We start from the raw sequence: 13847 nt of genomic DNA, 5'->3' as shown, positions 1-13847 counted from the left end.
CTCTCTCTCTCTCTCTCTCTCTCTCTCTCTCTCTCTCGTTTTTGAGGGCATTTCAGTTGCAGTCCTTGCTTACTTTGTGTCAGGCCAGTGGTTTTCAAACATTTTAATGCCCAGACCCCCCAAAAATGATGATCTTACTAAAATATGTATATTTTAATGTATAAAGAGTCTAAACCAGTTGACCGACCATGTGAGAAAAATATAAAGCATGATATTATTAAGGCAACATTAAAATATATATATTTAATATAATAAATATATTATGAATATATTTATTAAAAGTGTATATTTTTCTACAGTTATGTCACGTTTCTGTTGTGGTTTGGTTTCTCTGCTTTACAGTTTGCCTGTGTTCCCTTAGTTTTCCCTCTGTTCCCTGTCTGCTATTGTTTGTACGTTGCTGTGTGTTGATGAAATTGTGGATATTCTCCTGGATTTATTATTAAATACCCCTTTTGAAGTTACTCCTTCATCGTGCGCTTGATTATACAGCCAGCACACGTTACAGATGATTAGAATAATGTTAGATGTATAAACCTATTAAAAACTGATTTTGTGTGATTTCTGAAATCAGCTGAATCTGAAATGAAAACCATAATAATGCTGAGTGAAACAGTAATAATATCAAATATGCATTAAAAATGGTTGTTTTTTAATTTTTTTTAAATATTTGTCTTCGACAGGATCTAATGAGTTTGGAGTGACAGATATCAATATGCAATTACATTATCAAATCAACATAAAATATATACATATATAATTAAAATAATTGCATATTGATTAAAATGTTGTTTGTATAAAACACTGTCACTAAACTTTCCAAACGAGTCTCATTTCTCATTTGTTTTATCATTCTATTTTAACACATTTTTTGATATTATTACTGTTTCATCCAGCATTTTTATCGTATTCTTAAACACGCTTTTCTGAAAGCTGAATCTGAAATGATAAAATTACTGCATGTATCACATAGAGTTGGTGCTGTTTAATGAATATATTCTCCAGAGGGCTATGGGGGCTACAGAAACACTGCCAGGTTGTCTCAGTCTGTTCTCCTCCCCCATTTCCTAATGGGCTGCTCTGATTAGCCAGTGGCAGCCACCCCACTGTCTGCCTTTGTCTGAGCTCAGGTATTGCACCAGACTTCATCTATTTGGTGACCTGAAATTTCTATAATGCAACTCAGCAAGTACACCACACAGTTGAACCAGGTCAGATTATGAAATGGTGTGAGACTAATTACAAATCTACTTTCTTTTTTGTTTGCTGAAATAGATGGGGGTTGGTGCACCACTTTAACACAACACTCACCCATCCAAAAATACAATGTACATCATCCTTGAATACTGATAATGTCATAAAATCCCACTTAAATTGAAACTGATCATTCAGATTTTCTTTTCATTTGTAATCTGAATTACAACATAAAGAAACAGCACTTGTTATAAATTATTGGGTAAATTAGCACAAAGCAATATAACAGAATAGCACTGATCAGCAACTTAGCATGAAATTTGTCATTTACAGTAACAGATCTCCTTCTGCTGGGATCTGTCACCGGCACCTGATGCCATTCCAGCCACATGCCTCAGTCTAAAGCAAACACAGTCGAAGGCTGTTTATAGCAGCGTTTGGAATTGATGTTAGAGGGATCTGAAACCTGCACAGAATAAAGTCTGATTGTCTGAACAGAGCTAGATATAAATCTAGGTAATGAGCTTCATTGCCTACTCAAGTAATCAGTTTGACTGGGCAGTTTACTGTGGGATTAAATCAAAAGAACCTGTTAGGTTAAACCAGGCTCAGAAATACAAGAGAATGCAATGAAAAACAGGTCAGGACTGGAAACAGAACATGTTCTCTGTAGTTTACACATGACAGTGGCTGATCTCCTCTTAAAGGAGTAATTCACCCAAAAATAACTCACCCTCAGGGCATCAATACATATAAGAGAGTTTGTTTCTTCATCAGAACAGATTTGGAGAAATTGACTCACCAATGGATCATTTGCAATGAATGGGTGCCGTCAGAGTCCAAACAGCGGATAAAAACATTACAATAATCCACAACACGACTCCAATCCATCAATTGACATCTTGTAAAGTAAAAAGCTGCATGTTTGTAAAAAATACATTTTCAACAAGTTTTCCTTTTGGGCAAACCATTCCTTTAATAACTGAAAAATAGAAAATTTACCAGACAGGCACCCATTTTCAGAGTCAATTCATGATGAACTGTCTTTAACTGAAAAATGAGTGGTTACTATTGTCATTTTGCATTATTGACACACTATTTTCCTAATTAATGCTGTTCAGTTGCTTTGACACAATCTGTATTGTTAAAAGCGTTATATAAATAAAGGTGACTTGACTTGACTTGACTCCATTTCAATTGATTCTTATCTAACCAAATCTAATTTTATATCTTAAAATATTTATAGGATATACATTTTCAGGGACTGTTGCACTTAAATTTGGGCCTATCAAAGTACTTTTGAGTTCAGACTTGTAGTTTGGGGATCCAAGTCATTTTAAAACATTCATGCTGTGTCCCAAACTCCCAGAGTTAAAGAGCTCAGCAAAAGTCTGATGAACAACCATTTACATGCAACATTATTTTGCATACACAATGTGTTCAGTGTATCATTTTTTAAACCTAGTTTAATATTGCTCTGGCCTTTCTCTGTCCTTGCAGCCCTGGCTGATAGAAAGCTAACTTAAAGGAGAGAGGTCACATAGCACAGTGCCAGCAAGAGCAGCTGCAACACATTCATACAGACAGACCTCCCTCAGCCTGTGACTTGAGAGGAGCTCCTAATAGAGATTCATAGGAGCTCACTTGAATATAATTAACCCCATTGTAAAGGTCAAACAAGCTGACTTTAATGGCTCTCATTATTGATACTAACAGAATGTCAGGGTGTGGACCCTGATTGTGTTCATTCTAACATATCATTCACAACCATTCCCAAATATTGATTTGATATTATTATTACACATAAATACCTGTATGAATATTTTATAGATAGAGTTGTTAATTAGCATATGTTATTAATTTTCTTTAAATGTTTTACAGTGATGACCGATGTGTAAGAACTTAGGTTGAATTTGGGTGACTTTCCTAAGAGGACAGTGGTAATTCCAGACACTAAGTGGGTCAAAGCCATTTCAGATTTCCCCCAAAATAGAATTTCCTGGATATCTGTTTTTTCTCTCTCTATTGGAATGCTCAAAAAAAAAAAAGTTTTTATATATTTATAATAAATTTCTGAGGACAATTGCAAAATCTCTACTGTGCCTTAAAATTTAAAACACAAATGTATATTTATTCAGGCTTCACAATTAGGGGAATATATGAAGACAGCAAGAGCAACAACAACAAAACACACACACACACACAACTGTTAACAGCACAAGCACATATACACATGCATTAATTTGCAACTTAAATACTCATCTTTTTGTCTGTATCTTTTTTTTATGAATACATTTAACATAACTGGAGAAACGTTCAAAAACGTGTGAAAAGTTGCTCATAATATAACAATAAAGGTAGAAAAAGCCACATCACTTTTCTATACAAAATTATATATATATATATATATATATATATATATATATATATAAAATCAAAAAGATGATTAATATATGATGAATATATATATATATCATATATTAATCACTTTTATGATTTTATATTTAGCTTGGGAATAACAGCTTGGGGCCAGAGCACTTCATTTTATATGTAAAAAACGTCCTATTACGCTGTCCTATAGGCGGCTCTAGCGCTCTCACACGGGTGTGTCTAGTGGGCGGAGTGTCGTTGCCAAGCCCCGCCTCCAGCCGTCATACCCAAATGAGCCGGTGGCCTCTGTGCTTTCTCTACACAAAGATACACCAGCGCACGCTGCGAGAGGCGAGCCGGACCGCCCGCTGGATACTCACGAGCTTCTTCAAATTCACAGAAGAGACATCCACCCCTCATAGCGGTTTCCGAATCAGTTTGTCAAGAGTGTTTGAACAAAACTTTAAGCTTATTCAGAGGAATTACTGTCTGGACGGTGCGATGGGGACTTCAGCTGGGTGTTGAAGAGCATACGCGTGAATGAAGAGCATCTATACAGAGTACGGAGTCAGTGGTACCCAGAGCACCAAACACCGGACAGGACCTTAATACAGATGGATACCTTCTTTGTTGAGGTGGGTGGAGAACTTGAACACTTCACTGGAGCCATCTCTCCCTGTTTCCTTTGTGATAGTGCTGCCTTTAAAATAATGTTTCTGAGCTTACTTCAAGTTTTGATCACTTTGTCATATTTTACTGTCATGAACTAAAATATTTTAACCAGAATAATATGTAAAACGTATTTCAATAATTAAATAATTATATATATATATAAGGGAAATATTTATAAATTGTTGTTGTACGTTCCTCTATAAATATAACTATAAAAACATGGTCTATAAAGTGTAAACAGTACTTGTTGTGGTTCATTATTAGGTGGCAAATCTGTTAGGATTTTCTGTCACTTCAGGTGAGGAAAAATGGGGAGTCCCTCTCACATTCATTACCAGTTCAAAGGTTATTTAACACCAGATCACTGCCTTTGAACATCAATAGTGCTTGCAGAAAAGTGGTGAACAAAATTCCATCTTGATCCAGAGTAAAATGATCATAAATGCCCCAGTGAGGACCCCCAGGATGTGTTTCATGCCTCCCTCTGTCTGCTTTGCTCTTCTGTCAGCATGAGAACAAACCTCCTGGCAATGAAAGCTCTGACCTGACACACAACGCACTGACCCACTGCAGCAGTATTACCTAGATACTACTGTATAGCATTTCGATAGCCTCAAAAACCCCCTTCCAGTATTTCAGACCACCAAAGAGTAGATATTGAGGTCAGTGTGGTAGACAAAAGAAATACATTTTAAAAATCTCAAAAATCACAATTGAGTGTCAGGTTTAACCAGTTACTTTTTGCACTGCATGTGTTGTTGTCTCCAAACTTTGGTGGTCTATGTTTTGAAGAGTCTAATTAAAGAATAGTTATTTGTACCTCATTAAATAGGCAGCTATTTTCCACACAACCCTTTTACTTTATCAGACAGAATCAAATACTTTGTATGTTGTATTGTGAATGAAGCCACATATAAAGTCGGGCTTTCATCGCAGAGCATTGGAAGACAACAGCAGGCCTGAATGGGAAGAATAATTCAACATCTGTCTGGGGTGGATGGAGGACAGAAAGGGTCTGAGACGCATCTAAGATCCAGCCAGAATGATGAGGCTTAGAATTAGCAACGCAAACATTCCATGATTATTTATAGACATGGGCCGCTGTCAGGAGGAAGGCCACATTCATTAACCAGTGTGGCTTCAATTAATCTGAAACATTGAAAGCATTTAAATTCAGATCTAAAGCAGAATTATTGAGGCATGATTTAAAAGTATGGTTTGGAAGGAATTATTAAAACAATGTGTCTGATAATCAGGATGGATTTTTCTGAGCTGTGACTTTAAGATTATTCACTTTGCTTGTATGATTTATAATTCAGGGTTAAACTAACATTCCCGCTGTTATGTTTCACTGATATGTCAAAGCATTGCCTTCTTTCCCATTTGAATCCACACTTGGGACAAGGCGTAATGGTATTGCCAAATCCCAAGCTTCCCCCCCAGGCGGTGTTCTCCCTGAGACAAGCCCTCATCCTTCCTCTGCCAGCTGCTGAGTCACTAAACTATTGAACACTCAGAGTGTGTCATTTAGATCATCCTGCTGGAGCTTACCTGTCCATGGCTACTGATCCTTATGACTAAGTTTGGTTGCTCCCAGACAGACTAGTGGGTTCATCCACCCTGGAGAGATTTATGAAGCATATAGGCTTCTCGTTTCGTTCAGCTCTCCCACCTGTGATAGTCTCATCAAGGCTTTAAAGTGAGAGTTAACCCTGTGTTCCTCTAGAACAGTACATATAGGGTGTTTTAGAAACATAAATTAGAAACATTTAGAAAGCCATTAAAAATGTATTAAAATGAAATTTGCGTTTTTGGTATAATGTTCAGAGTGTTGTGTTCACAGTTGATAAATGCAGTTGTAGTAACTAAAACTAGTCATTCTTCGATAATAAGCAGCATATGGATATTTCAGCTGAACATATTTTACATATTGCTACTCTTGCATCGTTTTTGGTCATGCTGAAGTGCAGTGAACTGACATGTTTACCTGTTGTAGCTTATCCATGTTATGCATGAAAAACTGGAAAAGAGCTGTTTCAGTCAATGATTTCAGCCTTGAAAACTATTTCAATAGAATATTCAATAGATATTTTCTGTGTAAGTTAGAATTCTGCTATGTGTTTTTTTACAGCATATTTGAGGAAGTTTTGCCTATATTGTATCTATTTCAAATTATTTCTTATATAAGTTGAACATATAGTGCCTTGTACCTGAATAATTCATAGGTGCGTCAGATAAAAGTATACTCAAAAAAATTATAAATTCCACATACTACTCAAACTTGCATCATTATAAAATTTTGGAAACAACATTCTGGACAATCAACCTTCCTACAGGCTTACCGTAAAATGATCGAAACATTGCTAATACAATTGTGTAATAATGCATGTTTGAGTAGTGTGTGGAAGTTCTTTCTTACACAAGTTTTTCACTTTACTTAAAGCCTTTGAGTATAATGCATTATAAAGGGGTATTAAAGGGTATAATGCATAATAATTATTCATAATGTGCATTGTAATACATTATATCTTGTCATAAATTATTATAACCGAATTTGAAATGCATAGTGTAACAATGAATTGATAAGTGTTATAATGTATTAAGTTAACTGTGGTTACAATTATTCATGAGACTGTACAATGCATTATAAGGTGTATTACAAGGCATAATTAATGCATTAAAACTACTTTTCTAACGCATTATACATAAAGGCTTTAAGTAAAAAGTTACCAGTTTTTCTTATACAAGTAAATCGCAAAAAAAAACTAAAATGCATTGTATTTTCTGACTACTTCTTTTTTTAAATGGAAGAAGCATCCTGGATGAACACCCTCTGCACTGGAGTGAAATAATTTGGATAATATTGACGGAAACTGGACAAACTGGACCCAAAGATGCAGCTGGAAATGATGCTGTAACTAAACACAAAATAAATAATGAGGCCCCTTTTTGACATGTTTCTGGATATAGAAATAAAATTGTTTTGAAATTGAGTCTCGCAATTACTGTACATGATAATTTACTCTGGCACTCATGCCCATCCACAGCATGCAGGGATGTTTATGTTTCTCGCTCACATACTGACCTGAGGAATGCAGTTCATTCCTCAAACAGCACATGCGTCCATTCATTAACAGAACCACAAATACATTTCCGGCTCAGTCCAGTGTCAGCTATGTTAAAAATACCCGCAAAGTCCACTTCAGAGGAGCAACCTAAAAAAAGGATCGATGTAGTGATCATGTCGCCTGGAACAACAGCTGACCTGCTTTAAAAAAGGAATTCCTACTTTTAAAGTGTCTCTCGAAAGAGTGTCTCACATCCAACACCGGATTCCTTTTCCAGATACATTCCTGTCCTGAGGATCTCAGTCTCCTTAACCCTGACCCAAGATTCCAAGCCATGTCTCTTGGTCTTAGCTCTTAGATTTGAAGTTCCTCTGGTTTGGGTTTCACACTTTTCTTCCCAGTGTGGCTTTGACTTCCTCAGGCAACCTCTAATGGTGCTGAGATGTTGATGGCAACTGAAATCCTAGCTTTTCCTCTTTGCTCTGTTGGGCGTACTAGACAGGAAGAACAAAACAATAAAATAGATTTTTTTTGTATTCCTGTTTCCTGCCACATCTATTTTGTTTGTCATACCTTACATGGGTACATATCATCTTAAGGAGAATCCATATATCGAGAATGTTTTTTTGGTGTTTGCATGTTTATTCTCAATAAAGCTGTTCTAGGTTCCAGGCACCCAGTTGCATTGTTGTAATCTCTTATGATATGACTAATCAGTCACAGGAATTACTGTAGGTGCTTAGTAAGTGCTTTTGTCATGCTGCATGTCGTGTGAAGAATTATGGATTGTCCTCTCACACGTGCAGGAGTTATATCAGTTCAAACCGGATTGCTAGTTGATCCTGCAGTCTTGAACAGGAATGGGGCTACATAAGTACAGCAGCCATCCCACAAGGTCATGTTAATCCCTTTCACTGTGGCCTGGACTTTAGCAAGGCTCACTTATTCTCAGGACTGGCTTATTTATTAAAGCTGGTCTGTCATATACAGTTTTCGTGTGTGAATATTGACAGGATTTATTCTTTGTGACCAGTTTTTGTTGGATTTTTTTACATGGTTATTAGGTTGTTGTGTGCATCTGGATGCAAACCCAGATGGACCCCAATCCAACTCTTTGTTCACTTTGTGGGCTTAATTGGTCTTGTGTGGCCAATCTGTTGATACATTTTTTGTTCATTATGGAGTTTAATCACCTTAACTGCCTAAGTTGGCAAATGCCATTCTTTTTTTTTTATCCAAAAAAAAAAAAGGGTAGACAAAGACTCTCAGATGTTCTCATCACAGGATGGTGTTTTTTTGAGCCCTTTTGGAAACGTTGTACAGTGAAACCACAATGTCCATGGCTCAAGAAGTCTTAGGCATGACTCAGTAAGAACACATCCCATTTGGTGTACTGTATGCAGTTTATTTGTTTAAGACATACATTTTGAGCTACTGAATATGGCAAGTGTTGTTCCTTTTGTTGTGATCAGGTAGTAGACTCTTAGACGCAATGAGAGGTAATTCATTGTTTTGTACATTGTAATCACTATTTTCTATAGCATTTTTTTTTTCAAAGAACACATTTTGGAGTAATTTTTGACCCAGACTTTGCTATTTTAGCTACACTATTAAAGGCATTAATGGCAATGTGCGGGACTGATTCTCTTTAGCTACACTTTGCAGTTTCTTTTAAAGGGTGCGGTGTGTGCAAATAGCGCTTCCTCTGTCATCTCCTTTGAGGCTCGTGTGTGCACTGCACCCCTTCCCCCTTCATTTCTTAATACTGTACCTCTGCAGTCAGTTGTATCTCCATCTGCCGCCGCTCCTGCACCCTGCTGAGGTTCAGTGGCTGTGGATCCTCGCCATCAACACCAAATTGAGCTTATCGAAAAGGCTTTTGTTTTGCCTAAGGGGCAAATTATGTGGAAGGAGCTGCCAGTTTGTGCCAATATACCATTCAGGCAGCTTGAGGACTGTTAAAGGTTGTCTGGTTGAGAGACTTTTTGGTGGATAGTGTTTGGGTTGGTTTGTATTTTTCATCTTTTCTGTAGTTACAATATGTGTTGCATAGGCAGGAGGGCTTCAGATTTGGCCTCTCCATTCACCTTCATATGAAAGTAGTCATTATGCTAATTCCAAAATGTGATCATACAGGGTTAATTTCATTTTAGTCATCTGATTGTAGACTGTCATTTGTTTTCTATGCTCATTTTGAACTAGTCATGCTTTATTTTTTTCTAGAGAACAGGATCTTTGGTAGCGAGCTACATTTAACAGATTTTCTTCACCTTTATTGCAGCATGAGATCACTTTCTGCTGCTTTAGACCTGCGAGAGTTCAATAAAAATGATCTGCTAAAACCCTTATAGAGGAAGCTCAGTGACTTTAAAAACAGTTTTCCAGTGAGAAAGATTCATGAATGTTTGAATGTTTGGGCATAATAGAGCATCTGTACAATTATCACCCACTCGGGGCCAGGTAGACCCACCTTTTCATAATAACTGTACCATCCCATCCTTCCTGTCCTTCTGGTGACGGTGCAGCATTATTTATGTGCCCCTGTCAGCAGCTGTAGCTCGGGGCACTGAGAGCAGACGGGTGTAGCAGACAGGCTTTAAAAGCTCTGATTAACACAATCAGTTCTTGTGCTGTAATCTGTTCACAAGGACGGTCCCCTGACCAGACCCCAGAGAGATTCACAGGGGGCCATGGAAGGCCTAATTTTTACTGAGGTCTATACACACAGGTTTCCAAAAAAAAAACAGAAGAGCTGCTGGGTATGGTTAATTGTGCAGGACATTTATTTTACATTTGTATTTTTATGTTTGATCTAATATTTGACAATGTTTGCTTAGAAATTGTACTCATCTCTTTTTAATATATTTTTTAAATAAATGTTTTCTAAATGTTTCAGGGGTTTGTCTGTAAGGAGATTAAGCAGTTGCACAGCTGAAATGTAATATCATCCTTCAGTTTAAGCTTGTTTAATGTCAAACCTGCTATGACCTGACAATGATTTGTTTCATAATAGGTGGAATATTACTCTGTTAATGCTAGCACACCACCTGTGACTTGACCTGGACTCTGCAGCTCCATGGCTGATATGTTTAAGCTGGTTATGAAAAATTAATGTTGCTGGTATATACAGGACTTATCTATCTTCTGTGGTATTTTCTGCAGTTAATGAAATGTGTACACAATGCATACATGCTATGTAAAAACAAATGTCATTGGTTCTCATGCATCAAGCAAGCACTTTTGAGCTTCTGTTGACCATATTTGATGCGTTCTATGTATGTGCATTGATCAGTGTTTATATATGAAAATTATATAGCCTAAAATAAATATGTTTGTCATATAAAGTGATTGTGTTAAACTTGGATTACTCAATTCATGTGGATTATTTTCACAAAGTTTTATGAACGTTTTAATGAAGTGTAAATGATTTTGAGGAAAGAAATCTGTACCATTTTGTTCTTAAGATGAACAAACGTCTTATGACTTTAAGTAATTGGTAACATCATTTTAGTTTTTAGGTGAATATCCATTTAATAGAAGGAAATATCCATAATCCTCATTTACTTGGAGACCAAGAGTATCTAGAGTAAAAAAAAAAACTCAACATGAATTTGTTTATCCAGCCCAGATGGCAGGTTTCTTATTTTAGCACGAGTTTTGCCCTGTGATTAAGACATCACAGAGAGACATCTGTGACATGTTGTGGAATACAGTCATAGGTTAAAAAAACGGGTTCAAGCATCCTGCCATCCCATTAAACTGCCACTGTATTTAACAATATTACCCTAATTGAGTCCCTCTGTATTGTTGTGACTGTTATAACTGCTTATAGTCATCATTAGATGATCAACAAGCTCGCTGAGTGCATACTGGATGTGGCAAAGCAGATTTAGCTTGAGGCTTTGGAGCCCCAACCAACTCCTCCATCAGAGAAATGCACTTCTCATTATGTTCTCAGTGGGTAGCACGACCTGTGTGGCACTATCGCTCAAATTTGCTGATGTATAAGGGATGTTGGAATAGTTTTCGTTTTTAGTTTTAAGCAGAACACCAGTAGCTAAGTGATCCAGGTGGAAAAAATAAATTGTACTGTCATGCAGCTTATGAGACTGTTTAATGCTGAATTGAAGTCTTTGTACTTTAGTCAACATTTATTGTTTGTTTTTCATGCTCTCCACATTAGAAGGAATCAGTGCAAAATGGCAGTAATCTGACTTAGATGAAACCTCAACAACAGCTGTTGTACAGTGCGTGAGATGAAGGTAGATGCAGTATAGTGGCATCAGGCCCATCAGAGGCTTTTGAGATGCTAATGACTGTGGACAGAACTGCATGTCTCCATCATTTCCTCGTGGAAAGGTTTTGGTACAGGAGAATCTTCTCTTATGTGCTTTGTCAGCTGAGGGCTGGTCTCTTAAAAAAGCCAGTTATATCTGAACAGCTGTTGTGTCTTAATGTTACAACTGAGAAGATCTGCCACATCAGTAAGAACTCATCCCTCCCCTCTCATTTCTTTATACGATTGCATGTGCTCCATGTTTGTGGTGCGGTTCTGTACATAGAGCTACAGCTGTTTACAAAATACTACGCTTAATTTTGAGATTGTTGTTCATTTGAATACACTTTGCTTAAATATAGTATTTGGCTTATCTTAAGGTGGTAAAGGATGTGTGTGGACATAATTTGTCCAACTTCCAGCATCCAGTCTTCACCACTTAAGCCCAAATTGTACTTTAGTTTCTCCATTTGATAGCATGAACGAACATGGGCGCTCAACACTTGCACACTTGGAAGATTCATCCTTGTGTAGTGTCTGCACTAAAGCGTTCTGCAGGGATAATGTCTTTTTGTAGGCCATAAACCCGGAAACGAGTTAGCATTTTTAGCATTTCCAGTTCCATCGTCCTGAAGTCAGTTCGTTTTTTTGAATGGTATTTTGGTTAAATGTCTGAAATAAGGTCTGTGGTTAATACAAAATATTTTTAGGTTTTATTCTGCAACAAAATAGTAATACCCTCTTAATATCCCCTTGTGATTTTTAAAAAAGCTTTTACATGTCTTGAAAACTTTAAAAACCGTATAGGGTTTTTAAATTACTCTTTTAAACCATTTCAACATATTACTCACCATTAAAATAAAGCTGATATGGCTTAAAAATGGCAAACAACCAACCAGCATTTACTTGTCTTGAAAAAGGCAGTTGCTAAGTGCCTAAATTGGACTGCAGAGGCTGTTGGGGCTGTTGGGGACATTAAACATCATCACGCCAATCAGGTAAACTCGTCTACTCATTAGTTTGCCTTTACGCCCTCATTGCGTTTCTACTCATGCTCTTGCAGAATGTATGCATTCCCTATAGCGTACACATAAAAACGGAACTTGTTTTTTGTACTTTTAACCAGAAAGAAATACCCCGGAAATGGCCCAGTCTAAACCACTTCCGTTGGTGGTTTGAAATCAAATTTAATGTTTTTTTTATCATTCATTGGGTGATGGATTGTTATGTCACATTTCCACCAGTCAGCGCTCTTTTCAAAAGTCCATATCACTTGCTTAATTGTGGTACCTGCAGCACCAAACGTTACATATTCCCTTTTTTCATTTTCTTTTCATTTTCAATTGTTTTTTATTTAGAATACAATACAACCTGTCATGACACTTAACCACTCCAGGCTATGCTTTATGCAAATCAGTCAAACATCTCAGTTGTAAGGTTAATACCATTAAGTGTCACCATCTCTCAATGCTAATAGCACTCTTTCTGTCTATTGTCTGGTCTGGGGGAAGTCTGGGAAGTGTCCTTCCCCTGGGGCCAAGATCTCTCCATTAGCTAATTTCTGATCAGCTGCACCTTACATCATTTATTCATACTGCTGTCAGCCTGGTGACGGTGCGTCAAGGCTGTTTATCTGATCCTTTACAAAACACTTCTCCTTCTCTGACTCTCTCTACACTGTCAATTCAACTGTGAATTTACATGTTCTAAATTCTTAATGTTGTAAAAGTATTGCTTGAGCATGACGTAAGGACGCTTGTTGCAAATCATTCCTGAAATATGTCCCAGAGTATAAGAATGTTTGTTCTCACCATTAGGAATTTTATTCCACAGGATGCTAAACATCATTTCGGTTGGGACCTTGATTTGAGGTGAGGCAAAGCTCTCATTGGCTTGCATGATGTCATGCAGGTGTGGGGAGGTTGAGGTTAACACGGGGTAGGGACTAGGGAGAGCTGTCTTGTTTTCACTTGGTAGCCATGGTAGCATGTGACATACAGTAGGCATCCTAAGGTACAGCTTCCCCTCTTGCAATAGATTGGGCTTGCATTAATCTTTTGTGTGGTTAATTTGCTTTTGTCATGTATTTTAATGGAATCCAGAGTTGGACTATTGAGCAGGTGTTTAGACATGTGCAAAAGTATTTTTGAATATTGCATTAACTGAATGAATAATCAATAATCATAGTCTTAGGAAGCCAGTAAAGACAGTAGAGACATTATGTATACACACACACACACACACACACACACACACACATATATATA

General features: G+C 37.1%; 2 protein-coding genes across 2 annotated transcripts in view; one reads left to right on the top strand and one right to left on the bottom strand.

The window, feature by feature from the left end:
* Positions 1–4234, bottom strand: part of LOC107593008 (beta-galactosidase-like) — a 17048-nt gene extending 12814 nt beyond the window's left edge. Inside the window, exon 1 of the mRNA XM_016282592.1 lies at positions 4187–4234. Coding sequence (XP_016138078.1) covers positions 4187–4234 — 48 coding nt within the window. The remainder of the gene's footprint in view (positions 1–4186) is intronic.
* The window catches only part of LOC107593007 (unconventional myosin-X-like), a 68218-nt gene continuing 58261 nt past the window's right edge, over positions 3891–13847 (top strand). Inside the window, exon 1 of the mRNA XM_016282591.1 lies at positions 3891–4199. The gene's annotated coding sequence lies outside the window, so the exon portion shown is untranslated. The remainder of the gene's footprint in view (positions 4200–13847) is intronic.

Source organism: Sinocyclocheilus grahami, unplaced genomic scaffold, assembly GCF_001515645.1.
Source record: "Sinocyclocheilus grahami isolate Dianchi unplaced genomic scaffold, SAMN03320097.WGS_v1.1 scaffold162.1, whole genome shotgun sequence".
Lineage (NCBI taxonomy): Eukaryota > Metazoa > Chordata > Actinopteri > Cypriniformes > Cyprinidae > Sinocyclocheilus > Sinocyclocheilus grahami.
This window is presented reverse-complemented; position numbering and strand designations above follow the sequence as displayed.